The sequence below is a fragment of the Aspergillus brasiliensis genome, assembly GCF_001889945.1.
Source record: "Aspergillus brasiliensis CBS 101740 unplaced genomic scaffold ASPBRscaffold_4, whole genome shotgun sequence".
Lineage (NCBI taxonomy): Eukaryota > Fungi > Ascomycota > Eurotiomycetes > Eurotiales > Aspergillaceae > Aspergillus > Aspergillus brasiliensis.
Window position 1 is genome coordinate 715,425 of NW_027137445.1, and position 15,670 is coordinate 731,094.

The window sequence follows — 15,670 nt, forward strand, 5'->3', positions numbered from 1 at the left end:
TTAGGGCACAACTTTGCATCCGGACACTAAACTTCATCCGAGATTCCGGCCATCCGTCCTTTAAGATCTCTGCGGTCGGGACTGACCTTGATTCACGATATTTGTGTGTTCCTATCCCTGTTGCGACGTTTGCCCATCATGCTGTGTATCCGATCTCTCTTCCTCGGCGTGTTGTCCGCCTGGCTGGTGGCAGGGCACACCATTCGGGCTAGCAATCTCAGCACCGGCTACCGGATTGATGTGCACTCCCATGTCATTCCTCCAGTCTGGCGCGAGGCCTTGATCGCCGCCGGTTACCCGGTGAAGAACGGAACACTGTATACGGACAATTTCCCGGTGCCCGACTGGACGCTGGAGTCGCATTTGGCCACCATGAACACCCTGGGCATCAACTTCTCGACCATCAGTGTGAGTGCTCCTGGGGTCTACTTTCTCAACGACCCTAAGGAGGCACACGCGCTCGCCCGGACGGTCAACCTCGCCATGCATAACTACACCCGAGCTCACCCGACTCGGCTGGGAGCGCTCTGCCTGCTGCCCCTGCCGCACGTAGAGGAATCGTTAGCGGAGATAGAGGTATGTCCATCGTCCAGTAGATGCAGAATCTTGACTAACAAACTGTTAGTTTTGCCTGGACACTCTGAAATTTCCTGGTGTGGGCATGTACACGAATGCCAATGGCACCTACCTGGGCGACTCTACCCTCAGCCCTGTCTTCTCAGTCTTGAATGAGCGACAGGCTGCTGTCTTCGTTCACCCGGCGGCTCCAGGCTGCCAATCGGTGACCGTGGGCTACCCGAGCCCTTTGACAGAGTACCCATTCGACAGCGTGCGGGCGATGGAGAACCTGTTGTTGACGGGCCAGCGCGCCGAGAATCCCGATGTCAAGATGATCTTTGCCCACGGTGGCGGCGCCATGCCTTATCTGGCCAGTCGGATTGCCGGCATGGCGTCCATGTCGTTGCTGGGGTCTTTGAATATGACCAAGTCTCTGGCGGAGCTGGCCGGATACTACTTTGACACGGCTTCTGCCAGCTCGGCAATTCAATTAGCGGCTATGAAAAGCTTCATCGGAGTGGATCAGATTCTGACTGGTACTGATTGTGAGTTCACTTTCTTTTCGTGCAACTTTGAATTCGATCGCTTGGTAAACTAACAATGGTTTAGACCCGTATGTCCCACTCGTGCAGAGCGAGGCCGCGCTGCCTGCCATTCAGGCCAACGGCGACTTCACCGACGGCGAGATGGCGCGCATCAACCACCAGAATGCCCTATCGTTGTTTCCGCGAGTTGCTAAGGCGTTGGGATATTGAAGCTCTATAGCTGAGAGATGTAATTCAACTATCGCCTTGCCTCTTAATATACTAGTCAGTAGGGGAATATATGCTTCCGATATAGTGCGTGACGCTGGGTAGTGACGATCATCGATGATGTACAAACAGGAGAGGCTGTCAGAGTGAGCATCTCACAGCGTGCTCGATATATATTTACATGGCCGGTTACCTTTAGGTTGGCAAGTTTGATAGTTGCGTCGATAGCGCGTCTCACCGTGTCCAGTCATCTTGGTGGCTGACAGTCCTTTTCACTGAGCTAGTGATTATGATTCATCGGGATTAAAGTTATTCAGCATAAAGGTTTGGGGGTATAGCTCAGCTGCAAGGCAGACGTTTCACCAATGCGGCCTCTCGTGCTTAAGTAGACTACTACCGGCTCTGAGTTCGTCTCACTTTGACTGCGTCCGGTCGCATCTGCGAGTGATTCCTCGACTGGGAAGCCACTAATGGAAAGGAAGGATAGAAATCTTTCCCCGTGTCCTGCATCAGGGAGCTGCGGGCCGGTGGTGATCCGGGGCAAATATGGGGAAGTCTTCTCCACGCACAGTTGATCTTAACTTAGGGGTCACCTCGATCGTTGCTCCCGCTTAGCCCTGCTCAAAGGCGATCGCCAAATGAGGCCCATATTAAATGATATCGGTCGCTGATGCCCCATATGTTCGTGTGTATGTTGTGGTAAGCTGTTCCATCCAACGCAATGCACTGCGATGCTCACTGGGGGCCGCATCAGCAGTCAATGGCTGGACCGAAGGTAATCGGGGATTGTTGCGTATGGCTTACTACAACATCTAAGCCCACAGATTTATGTGACATCTGATCTCAAATAATTATTTATCATGACAATCTTTTCATATTTATTCAGAAAGGAAACCGCAGGAAGGAGTCCGTCCTTGCCATAACTCCCTCGACCCGACCGGGTCTCAGACTTCCCCCCCTCCACAACTATCCACTCATTCGCAAACCAGTCCATCCATTACTTCATTACTCTCGATAACATTACCATAACCCACCACGTTGACAGCTTTATCCTTCACTATGCACTACACGTCCATTCTAATTGCCTTCCCCCCCAGTGACTCTAACTACGATGATATCCGGCACCTCTGAGCCGTCTGTGATGAACTTCAGTTTACCCGACTTGACTCCATCGGCAATACCCACATTCCTTACTGCCTCCTAGGATAACGCGCTTATGATCTTCCTCCTGACTGCGTGTATCTACTTTTTTACCACCATCTTCTTTCTTACCAGTTACAGGTATGTGCAAAAGTGACATAGGTTTACTAAGATTATCGCTGATATTTGATGTATAGGTTCAACACGCTTCGTTATTTTGTCGAACTGGTTACGGCTATGCTAGAAGGAAGACGGGTTCCAGGTGGCAGCACCGATGGTACTAAAGATACGAATTTGGAAAATAATGATGGATTCTCTCAGGGAAGTTTCGCACAAGTGATAGTCCGCGTATAGGATGCTTGTTATGGCTCCTACCCCCAGTGATGGATCACGAGGACACATGGTCCATGTGAGATATGGTTCGCAGAGGACTGTCATTCATTTTACTGTTATTGCAGGTTTTACTTTGTTATGAAAAATGGCTGGAATGCCTACCCGATAGTCGGGGTATTATTATAGATTTAGCTTGATGAATCGAACGTTTGCCCATCATGGTGCGCATCCGATCTCTCTTCCCTTACTACACATAGAAGCCCACAGATTTATGAGGCATCTTATCTCAGACAATGCCTGTAATCATAACTCCAAGATGAAGTCTGCAGATTCATAGTTAGTAACAATTCCATGCTTTGTCATTAACCTTCCGGACAACGAGGGGACCCTGGATGATTGACTTCCGTCGCTATCCGCTCGGGCCACTGCTGGCCTTCCGTAACACATTAAGTCGGTGATATGCAACCAACCACACAACATAGCTGGATGAAGGTCTCTGGTGAGGCCAATGACAAGGCATTGTCAGACACTTGCAGCTTAGGCAAGTGGGATCTCCCCGCTGTGGGTCGGTCAGCACTTCTCCTCTCACGGAATTAACGGGGATACAAGGGTCCTGGCCCATCGGATGACACCCCTTCGTATTATCAAAGCTTATTGTAGCTTTTACCTTGGTGCTCAGGCACATGAAACAGAGTATGCTCCAAATGGCTACTCCATACACTGGAAGCAATGGGATGGGGTACGGGAGTGACGGTATATCCGATGACATCAAGCTTCAATCTTCCAAATGTGGGATCTGGTGGAGACTCTGCGTAATGATCGACGTCTGGAGGTAACCGGACTTTATGTCTATCCCCGCCAGTTCCGACGACATATATAGGGAGGGACCTCTGCACCAGATGTCATTGAAGGTAGTAACATCCTTTCTGATACACTCATCTATACTACCATCATGTCTCTCTTCGCCCCTGCCCCAAAGCCAGCCAGCCGTCTCGGCTACCACCGCGTATTGGCACCCTCGGCCGGTGTCAAGGTCTCCCCGCTGTGTCTGGGAGCTATGAACTTTGGAGATTCATGGTATGATGCCCCCTATATTTTGTAGTAACTAGCGCATTGACCAGAGTTTGCGGTTTTCCAGGAAGAGCTTCATGGGAGAATGCAACAAGGAGCAGAGCTTTGCATTGCTGGATGAATTCTACCGACTGGGAGGTAACTTCATTGACACGTACGCGACTGCTACCATACCTATTGCTGGCACTTTCTAACCATGACATTGAAGCGCGAACAACTATCAATTCGAAGAATCCGAGAAATGGATTGGAGAGTGGATGGCCGCGCGCGGGAACCGTGACCAGATGGTGTATGTAGAAAGCGCTCCTCACCCCTTCACTATAAGCCAGACACTGACTACATCAGCATCGCAACCAAATACACGACTGGTTTCCGCACCGCTCATCGCGACACTGAACCTCTGCAATCCAACTTCGTCGGCAACTCCATGAAGAGCATGCGTGTCTCCGTCGACCGCAGTCTCAAGAAGCTCCAGACTGACTACATCGACCTCCTCTACCTGCACTGGTGGGATTTCACCTCCTCCGTGGAAGAAGTCATGCACGGTCTGAACAACCTCGTCACATCGGGCAAGGTTCTCTACCTCGGTGTTTCCGACACCCCGGCGTGGGTGGTAGTCAAGGCCAACGACTACGCTCGGGCCAACGGCCTCCGTCCGTTCTCCGTGTACCAAGGCAAGTGGAACGCCGGATCCAGAGACCTCGAGAGAGAGGTGATCCCCATGTGCAGAGACCAAGGGATGGCGCTTGCGCCTTGGGCACCCCTCGGACAGGGCAAGTTCAAGTCTGCCGAGGCGCGTAAGAGCGATGCCGCTGGCAGTGCACGCGCGGCAGACCTGAGCGAGACTGATATCAAGGTCTCGGATGCTTTGGAGAAGGTTGCCAACAGGAAGAATACGACGTTGCATGCTATTGTGAGTTTCTTTTCCATCATCAACTAAACCCCACGTCATTGAAATATTTACTAACGAGAATGTAAACAGGCCCTCGCGTACGTCATGCACAAGACACCCAACGTGTTCCCCATCATTGGTCAACGCAAGATTGAGCATCTCCAAGCAAACGTGGAGGCCTTGGGCGTAAGCCTCTCCAACGAGGATCTCGATGAAATCGATAATGCATCTTCGTTCGACATTGGGTTCCCGATGAACTTCATCTACCGTGACTGTTACTCTTCGCGCAATACGGCGGCCGATGTCTGGTTGACCAAGGCTTCTGCTCTGATTGATGCACCTCCTCAGCCGGCGCCAGTGCAGCCTCGTCAGGAGTAGATTACTGTCTGAATGGTGGATTGGAGATCAACTGCACATTTAAGAGTGTTTTAACCCTATATAACCTGGTATGGGTCTTCTGGATAAGGCTTGGTGTCCAATTCCTTGTTGCGATCCACAACAATGTAATATTTCATGAGAATACAGGAAATGTCTATTTTTAACTTATAAAATCAAGTAGACTTGAACATCTCTCATGGATAGGTAAAGCAAACCCCTTTATGATACCGTTTTTCTACAGAGCTCACCGTTGAGCTACCCATCAGGGATGTCCAAGTCTACTCCAACAAGAACACGATATGTCGATTGACTCATACCCCTGATATCGGGGACTGTACAAAAGCTAACAGGAAACGAGATGCATAGAAACAGGCAATGAGGCGCAGTCTCTGCCTCCAACTATCAGACAAGTTTACTTACCCAAAGTTAAGCCAGCATCTGATTGGCTGGAATAAAATCTCCGTGCCTCAGGGTCATCTCCTCTTTTCCTCTAGTTAACCTCTTCTTTTTTTTCTAGTTGGAGTCCAATTTGACCTTCTTCGTTCGTTGTCGCTTACATCACTTACAGCCTCTATCTCGTCTACATTATTTAATTTTCCTACATCTACCACTGCTCCATTCTGATACCACCATGCCCTCGCGCTGGTTTGCTCAACGCGAGATCGCCCCCGGTACCATCATCCAACTTAGGAAAGCTGAATGGGTAATCCGCGAGATCGCAAGTGAACACTGCTTCCAAATTGGCCAGGATGATCTGCGGGACAGGCATGACCCATCCATGGACTGCATCCGTCTCATCTGCGAAACAGCTGGCCCGGATGGTCCTGTTCAGGGCCATATGCGTATCTATAAGCAGATCCCCATCGAGTGCACCGAAGCCGAGCCTCCGACCATACGAGGTAAACAAGCAGAATCCTTCTGTCCAATCGAGCTAGAGTACCTTCGCACCTTGACCCGTAAGAGATCAACCATCACCCCCCGTCTGCTCGACAGCAGAGAAGACAAGCAGGATGAGACTGGCTTTGTCCCCGGCGGTTTCGTCATCTGGGTGGTCTGGGAAGTGGTACCGGGACTCCAACTGGGTGATGATCTCGGTTGTGCACCATTCTGGGGGTTGAGTCGGGACGAGCGGGATGCAGTGCGTGAAGCATTCAAAGAAGGCCTCTGGTTGTGATCAATATCTTTTCCGTGTGTCTATCTTTTACTCATGTACTCTAATAGCAAGCTCGAGCGATGGGGACACTTACCCTACCCTGCATATGGTAAGAACCTTGTCTGGGATTCCACCACGGGCACTTTGTAAGTTCAAGCCGTTCAGTTCTACACTTCCCTTACTAAACCTGTACTGTTATAATAGGTATTTTGTTGGATTTATGATCACTTGCAAGGGTAATCCAAGAGCTGTTTGGTCTCCCGCCAGATGGGCAGGCTGGGGCCTGGCCAAAGCGCCACAGACAAGCCAAAACTGGGACGTAGTTACAGAGGACTGGGAGCTATGAAGTATAATAGTACTTGTTGGTGGGAATACCTCTGTGTCTTTCAACTCACAGAGCTTGATCTGTGTATTAAGGGCGGTCCATCGTTTGTTTTGTCCTGTGGCATTTTCTGAACCCCGTTCGTCGATTTGTACCCAACTTGATAAGGCTAGGAGGTCGTTACACGAGAGAATCGCTGGCCACTCTCAGCAATTCTAATTCTGAGGTTTTCTTGCAGGTTTATTCTAGACCTTTTGTCCTACGATACTTATCAAGCATGCGACGCGAGCAATTTCCATGCTAGGCATTCAGGATAGAATGAGCTGAATGGACTGTAAAGCAAACTGATCCAGCTCCACGAGAATAGTAAGTGTCAGATGCAAGAAAGTTTTGAGTGTGTTGAATTCAGGCATAGCTGAAGATACGTAGCTTAAAATTACGCAGAATCCGAGACGGGTTCGATGATAAATATATCGTGGTTGGGTGGCAGAATGATTCAATGGTCAGGCGGTCAGGTAAAGGGTGAAAGGGGCAACAGGAATCCTCAATTCCCGTTCTCTCTTCCTGTTTATTAATTCAAGGAATACTGCAGCTTGAGAACCCAGTCGTTACTTAGTAACTAACCGGCTGTTTAAGGTCTCGCAAACTACCTACGGCTAAGGTAACTAACATGTGGAACATCACTCCTTTTGACGACCGCCAAGCCCTGCTCTGACTTAAATTTGGATCAAGAAGGTGGACCAGTCAAGTTGCGGAGGAAAACATGACCTGTCCACGAGAGCAATTGATTAAGGTTGATTCCGCCGCGCAGATTTCCTATTGGGAAGGCCGCTAAGAATTTAGGAAGTGTACAAACTGTGCGTGCTCGAGACTCAAGAATGAGTATGTCCACGATCATACGGGCCTTCAGTTCTGAGCGTCGGCTACTGTCACCATTATATGGCTACACGATAGCTGATTCCAGCTCGAGCTGTCCTATATAATCACACCGGGGCCTGGAATGCTGAGGGGTGCTTATCTTGGAGTTCGAACCTAGGGACCAAGTGCCGTGCTCTGGGAACCGATGAATTGCCAAAGCTCGAGAGATTGTGGGTTAATTCTGCGGATACAAGACCCATGTCCTTTCATCGGTAGCCACAGGACCCCATAAACCTGTCGACATTGCTGAAAGGATCAGTGAAGATCGGTATCTCCTCAACCAGAGATCATCATAACAGAGGACCAGCAGCCCAACGAAAATTAAAGATTGATCCCAGTGGACGGGTTGGCTACATGTCGACAAGTGGATTAATATAAGGGGTGGTTCAACCATCGGGTCTTTAACGGCAAAGCTGATTCCCGAAGAATTTGACTATCCGCTATCTACCTGAAACAACCGTTGGCGCCGGTGCTCTGGATGAGGAGCCCGCCTGGTCCTGCCCACGTACCTGTCATTCAACCCATGGTGTAAAGCAGCACTAGGTTTCACTGTCGACAGCTAATTTGTGCCATAATCATGAGCTGACCAGGTTTACCAATTGGGTTGGTTCTTTGCAGGCCAACAGGGACCACGACCCGTTGTTGTGAAGATACTCCGGAGCTTCAATCTTAACCCCTAAGCGGACATAAGCTAGCTGACTGCCGTGGATCCCTCGGCTGGCGGCCGAAAATCACTAAATAACAGCAGGATTCGTGTCTCACCCGTTCCTTCAGCCGGGCGTTTCAAGGAAGGCGGATGGCGTTCTCAACAAAAGCCCCAACGCGCCTTTTGTCTGAAAATTGGAGGCATGAAATATCCCGAGGCGACACGACACGTATTGAATGCAGGCGACCAATATGTCCTCTTGACGGTAGACTGACATAAATATTCGACTGCATTGGACAGTAACATCAGCCTGTCAAGCTCATATTGATCCACATTATAACGGGTCCTGGGATCTCCTCCGCTTGGCTCACCCCCTGTCATTCCCCTTAAAATATGGGTCTCCCTGCACCTTGAAGGTCGATCGCCTTTTTTTCCGGTCGCTGATCATGTTCGACTGTGTTGTTTGCGCAATCAGTGCTGGTCAGCCCACTTAGGAGACTTCATATTTATTGATCCAGCTTTGGGGCCGCACGGATGGATATATAGATAAAAGCGCGTGAAGCTCACCTGGTAACCTTGTAGCCTTTCCACAGGCTTCCGGCATGCGATTGATGGCTTTCAGTCATCAGGCCACCCCTTACCAAAATGGGCTCCTCGATGCCCCTTGTCGGCCATAGTCTGGCCATCTTTATCTGCGCGGCAGTGATGATGGGCGTGAGTATCATGGCGGTCGCATTACGCACATTTGTCCGTGTTTATACGGTTCGTGCTTTCGGGTGGGACGATGCTCTGATGGTTATCGCACTGGTAAAATCCTGAGCTCTTAGGAAATATGATGACGGCTGACATTTATTCAGGCATTGTTCATAGCCCTGGACGCATGCTGGATGGTCGGATGCAAGCGTGGTATTGGTCACAAAAATGAGGAGTTTACTGATACTCATACGATGGAACAGGCGCTTCTGGTATGCATCGATCTATTCCCGGATGTGAGTGAAATCAAGAGTATGGCTGATCTAACCGACGATTAGTGGTGGTGGCTATGTCAAATGCTCTACAGTTGGTCTGCCGCCATCACGAAAACGTCAATCTCATTTGCCCTCCTCAGACTCGCTGTGCACAGAGTGCACCGCATTGTTTTGTGGACAGTGACCGGCCTTGTGATAGTCGCTGGGATAATGGTCTGGCTTATCTTTTTAGCCGGCTGCCAGCCCGTGTCATATTTCTGGTCGCGTGTGACTCCGAATCATCATGGGAGTTGCGTTCCTCGACAAACCCTGCTGGATATTGGCTATTTGTATAGTTCACTGATTGTGTTCTCCGATATTACCCTGGGCATCATGCCTGCTGTTCTAATCTGGCACTTACAAATGGACCGCCGGACCAAAATCGCATTAGCAGGAGTCCTCAGCCTCGGAGCCCTGTATGTGCACCGTTCCCTAATATCCAACAGAATGCTAAACATGTGGCAGAGAGAGCGTGGCCGTGATCATCCGAATCCCATACCTGCATACCTACCATGACGACAACCTTCTATGTAAGTCACCCCGAACTTGCCATTCTATCACATCCCTAACCCAGCAGACGCTACCTACCAAATTGACTTTTGGTCCATCATCGAGATCGGAATCGGCATTACCGCAGGGAGCCTCGCCACTCTTCGCCCCTTGTTCCTTTGGGTTTTCGAGACGCGATCCTACTATGGGGGTAACTCACATGGCAAAAAGCGCAGCGAACAAGAGCATCCTCTTTCGAACCTTTCCACCGACGCTGAAAGACTACATGACCCAAGCACCTGGCGGGCGGACTTTACGCCAGGCCAGTCACGCAGTCGTCTAGTGACCACTGTCTCATCCCGTCGCAGCTATCCTGATAGAGGCCAGGACGCTTTGGCCCAGGGCGCAGGGTCATGGCAGGCTTTGTATCAGGTTAATGTCCAGACAACGTTTAAGATATCGGAGGGTGTTGATGAAATCTAATCTTTTCGGAACTCATATATATTTTCATTTGTGACTGTATTATAATGACATAGTACCGATTAATCAATTGATTGAGAAAACATAATATCATCATTGAACTTCCTGCAGCGGTTAGCTGCCCCCCTTCACTCCTCTTTGCGGAACAGAAACAAGCTATGTCTATTTCTTCGCTTGCTTTGTCTTCTATCATCTTGTAGTTAGGACTATAAATAGAAATATAATTTAGAAATATCTTCTAACTACTAGTCTTTACCATTTCCTTTAGCTTCATTCTTTCAATTAGTATATAAACGCGGCAAACGCCATGCCCGCTACCAGCGGGACACAGCACTTCCCACAAAAGCCATCAACTACATCCCAAGTCAGTGTCAGAATCCAACCTAGTGCGCTTTAGGTAGTGAATTCTCCGGATTCAACCGCTAGGCCATCCGGTAAAAGACTAGAATCCTGAGTCTAGTGACTCAGAACGCGCATCACTTATAAACCTACTTTGCTAGGTGAATGTGAGATCGACTGGATCCTCACAGTCAGCAGTGTCAGACTCCGCATGTAGCGTGAAGGCTTACTCTCCGGAGGGCATGGCGAACCGAGGACGGAGCAGTGGATGGCAGGCCTAGCCGTTCCGCATGTCGGGCGAATCCAGCCAATCATGCGCTTACATACGAAGTATACCAAAAGCCTCAAGAGTATCTATAAAAGGCCATATATTCAATGTGAGTGAGTGTTCAATCCAGAGCAACAATTCCATTCACTAATATCTTCTATAAAGTGACAAAGTGACAAAGTGACAAAGTGTCAATCAACTCCACCATGTCCACTCCCTTCGACCTTCGCAACCCCGGACGCCCAGTCCACGTTGGTGTCGTCTTATTAAATACGTGAGTTGAACAATTACTGCACACAGAGCATTTTGCACAGCCATAAACCAACTAACATCCAATCCAGCGTAACCGAACACCTGGACATCGCCCCTGTCGGCTTCTTCCACAACTTCGGCAAGAACTTCATCAAGAACCTCCCCCCGTTCACCATCTCCGACGAGCTTAAATCCCAAGCCATCGACTTCGTCACCCACTGGGTAACCGAAGATGGCACAAAGCCCGGTTCCATAAGTGGAAACCTGAATGTTATCCCTACGGTACATACATACCCAACCTTGCCCCATCTCCATAACCACACCCACTAATAAATCTCCCAAAGGACTCCTTCACCACCTGTCCCCCGCTGGACATCGTCATAATCGGCGCCGGCCAATGGGGCTACCAACCCAGCGAGACCGAGAAAGCCTACCTCCGGAAATGCTACGCCGAATGTTCCGCCTTCCTATCCGTCTGCGTTGCACAACAACTGCTTCTAGATACCGGCATCCTAGAGGGTAAGACCGCGACAGCTACATTGTCGTTCTTACCATGGTTTCGGCAGATGTCGCCGACGACGAACTGGGTCGAGAAGAGGTGGGTAAGGGATGGGAAACTCTGGACGACGGGGGGGTTGTTGAATGGGTTGGACATGATTTCTGCTTTTGGGAGGGAGATTTGGGGTGGGGAGGGGTCCTTGGTCGAGCATCTTCTAAGGACGGGGTATTTTCCTATGAGGAATGTGGATTATGAGGATGAAGTCTGAGTAGGAGGTAGGGATGTGAGTGAGAGGGTATAGTAGAGTATAGTATTGATTAGGGTCACGTGATGGGGGTTGTTGGTTTTGTGTGGCTTGTTGCGGTTACAGATGAAGATGAGAGTCCTGACAAAGACTAGTGATATAGAGACTACATCAGTCAAGACTATCTTACAATATGCATAGTTAACTATGTGGTAGACGTATCACTGCTTCGGCATTGAAGTATCAGACATGATATGGGCAACCCCGGCTAAACCTGCCATCCGCGCGTCAGCTCGTTTCCCCTTTCCTCCCGCACTTCCTCATACTCCTGCGCCATATCTGACTGTCATCACATCAATCACTCTTCAATCCTTCTATCACGCAATTTTGGAAAATAAGTATGGCTGACGACTACAAGTTTATCTGTCCACGTCCACGGACCTTCAAAGCTTGCGATCAGTGTCGAACGCGCAAGATCCGGTGTATACCCAATGAAAAAGGGAGCGGGATAGATGCTTGTCGGAGGTATGTACTAATTTCCGAATAGAGTATGGCTAGTGTATATATATTGACAATTGTAGATGCGCGAAGCTTGGGTATAATTGTACAGTTACGGGCAGTCCGTCAACGTGAGCAATCTCTTGTCACTCGGTTTAAACGATTTGCTAACCGCAAACAGAAGTGAAAGGAGCCCGAAGGGCCAAGTGGTGAAGGCTCCTACGTCTAATGGCGATGACTTTGTTTCGGGGCTATGTCAAAACAAGTCTGAAGAGGAAGAAGACCAAGTGGCGCAGCTGCGCGAGCTTCATCGTGGTGTACTGCAAGGTCAGGCTGTAGTCAATGGCGATCCTTGCACACCCACCGGTACCGCATCTAGCGTCAGTGATGGTGTAGGCTGTGAGCCTCGGTCAAGCAAGATCAACCTGAGTATGCATGAAGCCGAAGAGCTACTACTGCAGTTTCGACAGCAAAGGGCATACTTCCCCTTCATTGAAGTGCCCGAGGAAGCCACGGCAGCATCGATGGCGGCATCACAACCGTTCTTATTACTGGCTATTCTGACAGTATCCTTGACGCGGAAGCCGTTGCTGCAGAAGCGATTGGATGAACGGTTCCGTCGTGTACTTAGCGAAAGGGTTATCTTCTATGGTGAAAAGAGTATGGATTACGTTCAAGGTTTGCTGGTTTATATGGCATGGTATGCTAATCATGTCCGTTTGGTGGGTGGTAGCTGTCGGCTAACGGTCTAGGCGTCCACTACATATACGGCCACTTAGTCGCCAAGGGACGCAGTTCATGCAGATACTAGTCACCATGATATCTGACTTGAAGCTTACGGAAAATATTCATGACAAGGCAGCCCGAGATGTCTGCCTTGGGTGTTTCGGTCTTTCGTCTATGTGAGTCACTCTTCGATGGTTTGGAAGAGAGGCGCTACCGCCACACTGGCCAGTCTGCCTCTATACTGGCCTTCGCGCATGCCACACCCTACTGCCTGCTGTTTTATCTCAGTTCTTGCCTGATATATGCCTCAGGCAGTAATATAATATCCCAGGCAGCAAGAATAACCAAGGCCTGATACCGCAGGCAGATATTGAGATAAATAGCAGGCAGTAGTCACTCTGCTAGTTTTAGAAGCGAACCTTACCTCCTAATATAGGTGCTAGGGTGTGGCATAAGCTAAGGCCGGTGTGAAGGCAGTGCCTCCCTTGGAATAAGTGTCTGATATATATATACAGATTCTCTGTGGGATACCGCCGACGTGGAGACGAAGTCGCGTACAAGTATCTCAAAGAACTGGTGGATGCCAATAAGGGGCTAAAGCAGCCATATGATGAACAACTTCAACTCTCTGAACTTCACGTCCTATACGAAGATATCTTACGCTGCCAAATCGAATGTAGCTCGTTGAAATGTCCGAGCAAGAATCAAAGTCTTGAAGAGAAAATGGAATCGCTCCGCCTAGAGCTACAGGTATTTGAACGAGCCCATGATCTCAACACCAGTACGTTTATCCACTCCACCCATCTGAGAGACAGTTTACTAACATACCCACAGTCCCTCTACGCCTTTTCATCTTAGCACTCAAAGTGCATATCTCACTATTACCTTTCCGAATCCTAACTCCTACATCAAGCAGCATACCCAACCTCGAAAACCAAGGCACCTCCTGCGCCGCAGAAATCCGGTCTTTCTTCGAATACTTCCTTTCTATCCCACAAGACCAATACACATCTTTTTCAGTCCGGGATTGGTCCCAATTGATCCTTACCATCAGCGCAGCCTCACAAATCTGCTTCTTATCCCCGACTCCCATGATCCCCAGATGGACCGACTTCCAAACCAAGACACGATCCAGCATGTTAATCTACCTCGAGAGTCTTTCTCACCGAATGTCGAGGCTTTCAGTGGCCAAGACTGGAGATACCCCCGATCTATTCTTCATGTTCAAGTCGGTGTTGGATATTGTGTTATCTACATATGCTCCAGCCAGCAGGGAGTCTTCGTCCCCAATGTCAAACAGTAGGGGACATTGCCCCGTGGGACGGGACACTGATCGGGATATGGCTACTGCTCGGTCGACACCTGCGACCCGCTGTCCGATGGTCAATGGGAGTATTCGAGAGTCAGAGTTCTGGGAAGCCATGAAACAGAGTGATCTGTACCTGGAGGGTCTGAGGAGTGGGCCAAATGGTGAAGATGGGTGTACCTCGGGAGTACCTGGTGTAGACAGCATGCTTGATGATTGTGCGGACTGGCCGAGTATCTTTTCGGAATGGGTCAATGTGTCTATTAATTGAGAATAGAGCTTTCCCCCCCTTTTTCCTTTGCCTTAATCTTTTTTCTTTTTCTTCCGCCTTCATCTATGGGTTGTCACCTATAGCCAAAGAACAAGTCGTGGGAGGACATGCGATCAAAGCTAAACCGGCAGATCGGAATATTTACAGAAAGTGGCTGCAGTCGAAGAAATCATGTTATAAACCGCTGCTGGTGATAGACGTATGGGTTTCTCCATATAGATTACGCGCCTAGATAAGAATATTGGCCGTTTCTAGATTGCAATACGAGTTCGTAATTTGCTTTTATGCTCTAAAAGCCTACTGAGCTAGTTAGAGTCAGGCTCCTTGTGTGCTTTTCTCTGTAGCCTCCTGCCGTTATCACTGATAGATATCGTTATTAGGCGGATATATTATTTAAGAGATGAGTCAAATTGAAGTGTGATCCAGGGTGTGGCAGTTGCAGGGGACAGGGAAGTAAATGTTCGTGTATCGGAGATTACGAAAGGTCGACCGAGAGAACACTCGTTGTACTTCCGGAAAGCAGACATCGGGCAAGGCAATGTCGGACCCGGGATACTGCCAGGAAAATGTTCCTGTGGTTAAATGAAGGACATTCGCAGGGAGGTGGCAAACCAATGAGCAGTGACTAGCGCAGAGATATGGAGACAAAAAACTGTGCTGGGGCGAAGTGTTGGGATGCAGCCTTATATTATATGCATTATTTACTACGGTGTAGATCCTGGAGGATCAGCTGAGGCACACAACACAAACATCACTCTAATGCCGTTGACAAAAAATTGAAGAAGGGATCAAGTCGGAGGTTTAAGAGCACCCTTGCTTCTTTTCAAACCATCGGTCAGAAGCGCTGTGCGACATGCAGTTATTTTCTGACAGGTCAGCTGTTGGTCGTGAACCTGTTTCAGTTTGCACCAGCCCCTGAATAGCTTCGTTTCATCGTAGAATTTTCGGCCCCGTTTCCCATGCCATACTTAGCTCCCATTGGTGTCTGACCTAATGGTGGCTAATTAATGCAAGTATCCGCCTGGATGCAGTGCTATCGGAGGATCAGCATTGGTGTTTGGTGTCTCAGGGCCCCCACCAGCAGCGAGTCAGCGCTAAGCACCACCGCCAGTTATTGGTGTGAACAGC

At 49.3% G+C, this 15,670-nt stretch overlaps 7 protein-coding genes across 7 annotated transcripts; all 7 read left to right on the forward strand.

Annotated features, from left to right (window-relative positions):
• Positions 1–138: 138 nt before the first annotated feature.
• ASPBRDRAFT_28562 (amidohydrolase family protein) lies at positions 139–1,313 on the forward strand (the record flags this gene model as incomplete). The annotated part of the gene is made up of 3 exons (XM_067622524.1): positions 139–576; positions 626–1,103; positions 1,168–1,313. 3 exons carry the CDS (start codon positions 139–141, stop codon positions 1,311–1,313), a joined length of 1,062 nt encoding a protein of 353 aa, XP_067480559.1.
• A 1,102-nt stretch (positions 1,314–2,415) lies between these two features.
• Positions 2,416–2,862, forward strand: ASPBRDRAFT_500082 (uncharacterized protein). Its single transcript, XM_067626464.1, has 2 exons — positions 2,416–2,591; positions 2,648–2,862. Exons 1-2 carry the CDS (start codon positions 2,527–2,529, stop codon positions 2,802–2,804), a joined length of 222 nt encoding a protein of 73 aa, XP_067480560.1. The 5' UTR covers positions 2,416–2,526; the 3' UTR covers positions 2,805–2,862.
• Positions 2,863–3,717: 855 nt separating this feature from the next.
• Positions 3,718–5,272, forward strand: ASPBRDRAFT_173903 (aldo/keto reductase). The gene is made up of 5 exons (XM_067619757.1): positions 3,718–3,860; positions 3,922–4,008; positions 4,063–4,143; positions 4,200–4,767; positions 4,837–5,272. Exons 1-5 carry the CDS (start codon positions 3,736–3,738, stop codon positions 5,122–5,124), a joined length of 1,149 nt encoding a protein of 382 aa, XP_067480561.1. The 5' UTR covers positions 3,718–3,735; the 3' UTR covers positions 5,125–5,272.
• A 483-nt stretch (positions 5,273–5,755) lies between these two features.
• Positions 5,756–6,427, forward strand: ASPBRDRAFT_670540 (uncharacterized protein; the record flags this gene model as incomplete). The annotated part of the gene is made up of 2 exons (XM_067628833.1): positions 5,756–6,291; positions 6,346–6,427. The coding sequence occupies 2 exons, from the start codon at positions 5,756–5,758 to the stop codon at positions 6,425–6,427; spliced, it is 618 nt and encodes a 205-aa protein (XP_067480562.1).
• Positions 6,428–8,808: 2,381 nt separating this feature from the next.
• Positions 8,809–10,142, forward strand: ASPBRDRAFT_121131 (uncharacterized protein; the record flags this gene model as incomplete). Its single annotated transcript, XM_067617402.1, has 5 exons — positions 8,809–8,970; positions 9,021–9,128; positions 9,195–9,586; positions 9,636–9,700; positions 9,748–10,142. The coding sequence occupies 5 exons, from the start codon at positions 8,809–8,811 to the stop codon at positions 10,140–10,142; spliced, it is 1,122 nt and encodes a 373-aa protein (XP_067480563.1).
• Positions 10,143–10,952: 810 nt separating this feature from the next.
• Positions 10,953–11,765, forward strand: ASPBRDRAFT_194272 (uncharacterized protein; the record flags this gene model as incomplete). The annotated part of the gene is made up of 3 exons (XM_067620729.1): positions 10,953–11,020; positions 11,088–11,280; positions 11,343–11,765. 3 exons carry the CDS (start codon positions 10,953–10,955, stop codon positions 11,763–11,765), a joined length of 684 nt encoding a protein of 227 aa, XP_067480564.1.
• A 357-nt stretch (positions 11,766–12,122) lies between these two features.
• ASPBRDRAFT_40982 (Zn(II)2Cys6 transcription factor domain-containing protein) lies at positions 12,123–14,727 on the forward strand. Its single transcript, XM_067624473.1, has 6 exons — positions 12,123–12,266; positions 12,323–12,370; positions 12,421–12,939; positions 12,992–13,141; positions 13,481–13,746; positions 13,800–14,727. The coding sequence occupies exons 1-6, from the start codon at positions 12,142–12,144 to the stop codon at positions 14,540–14,542; spliced, it is 1,851 nt and encodes a 616-aa protein (XP_067480565.1). The 5' UTR covers positions 12,123–12,141; the 3' UTR covers positions 14,543–14,727.
• The last annotated feature ends 943 nt before the right edge of the window (positions 14,728–15,670 follow it).

Bases quoted from the DNA above. Each gene is read 5' to 3' on its own strand.
- ASPBRDRAFT_40982 (XM_067624473.1), top strand. From the start codon at position 12,142: ATGGCTGACGACTACAAGTTTATCTGTCCACGTCCACGGACCTTCAAA. The intron at 12,940-12,991 runs GTATGCTAATCA...CTAACGGTCTAG, and splicing joins TTGCTGGTTTATATGGCATG to GCGTCCACTACATATACGGC. The intron at 13,747-13,799 runs GTACGTTTATCC...ACATACCCACAG, and splicing joins AGCCCATGATCTCAACACCA to TCCCTCTACGCCTTTTCATC.
- ASPBRDRAFT_173903 (XM_067619757.1), top strand. From the start codon at position 3,736: ATGTCTCTCTTCGCCCCTGCCCCAAAGCCAGCCAGCCGTCTCGGCTAC. The intron at 3,861-3,921 runs GTATGATGCCCC...GCGGTTTTCCAG, and splicing joins ATGAACTTTGGAGATTCATG to GAAGAGCTTCATGGGAGAAT. The intron at 4,009-4,062 runs GTACGCGACTGC...ATGACATTGAAG, and splicing joins GGAGGTAACTTCATTGACAC to CGCGAACAACTATCAATTCG.
- ASPBRDRAFT_500082 (XM_067626464.1), top strand. From the start codon at position 2,527: ATGATCTTCCTCCTGACTGCGTGTATCTACTTTTTTACCACCATCTTC. The intron at 2,592-2,647 runs GTATGTGCAAAA...TTTGATGTATAG, and splicing joins TTCTTTCTTACCAGTTACAG to GTTCAACACGCTTCGTTATT.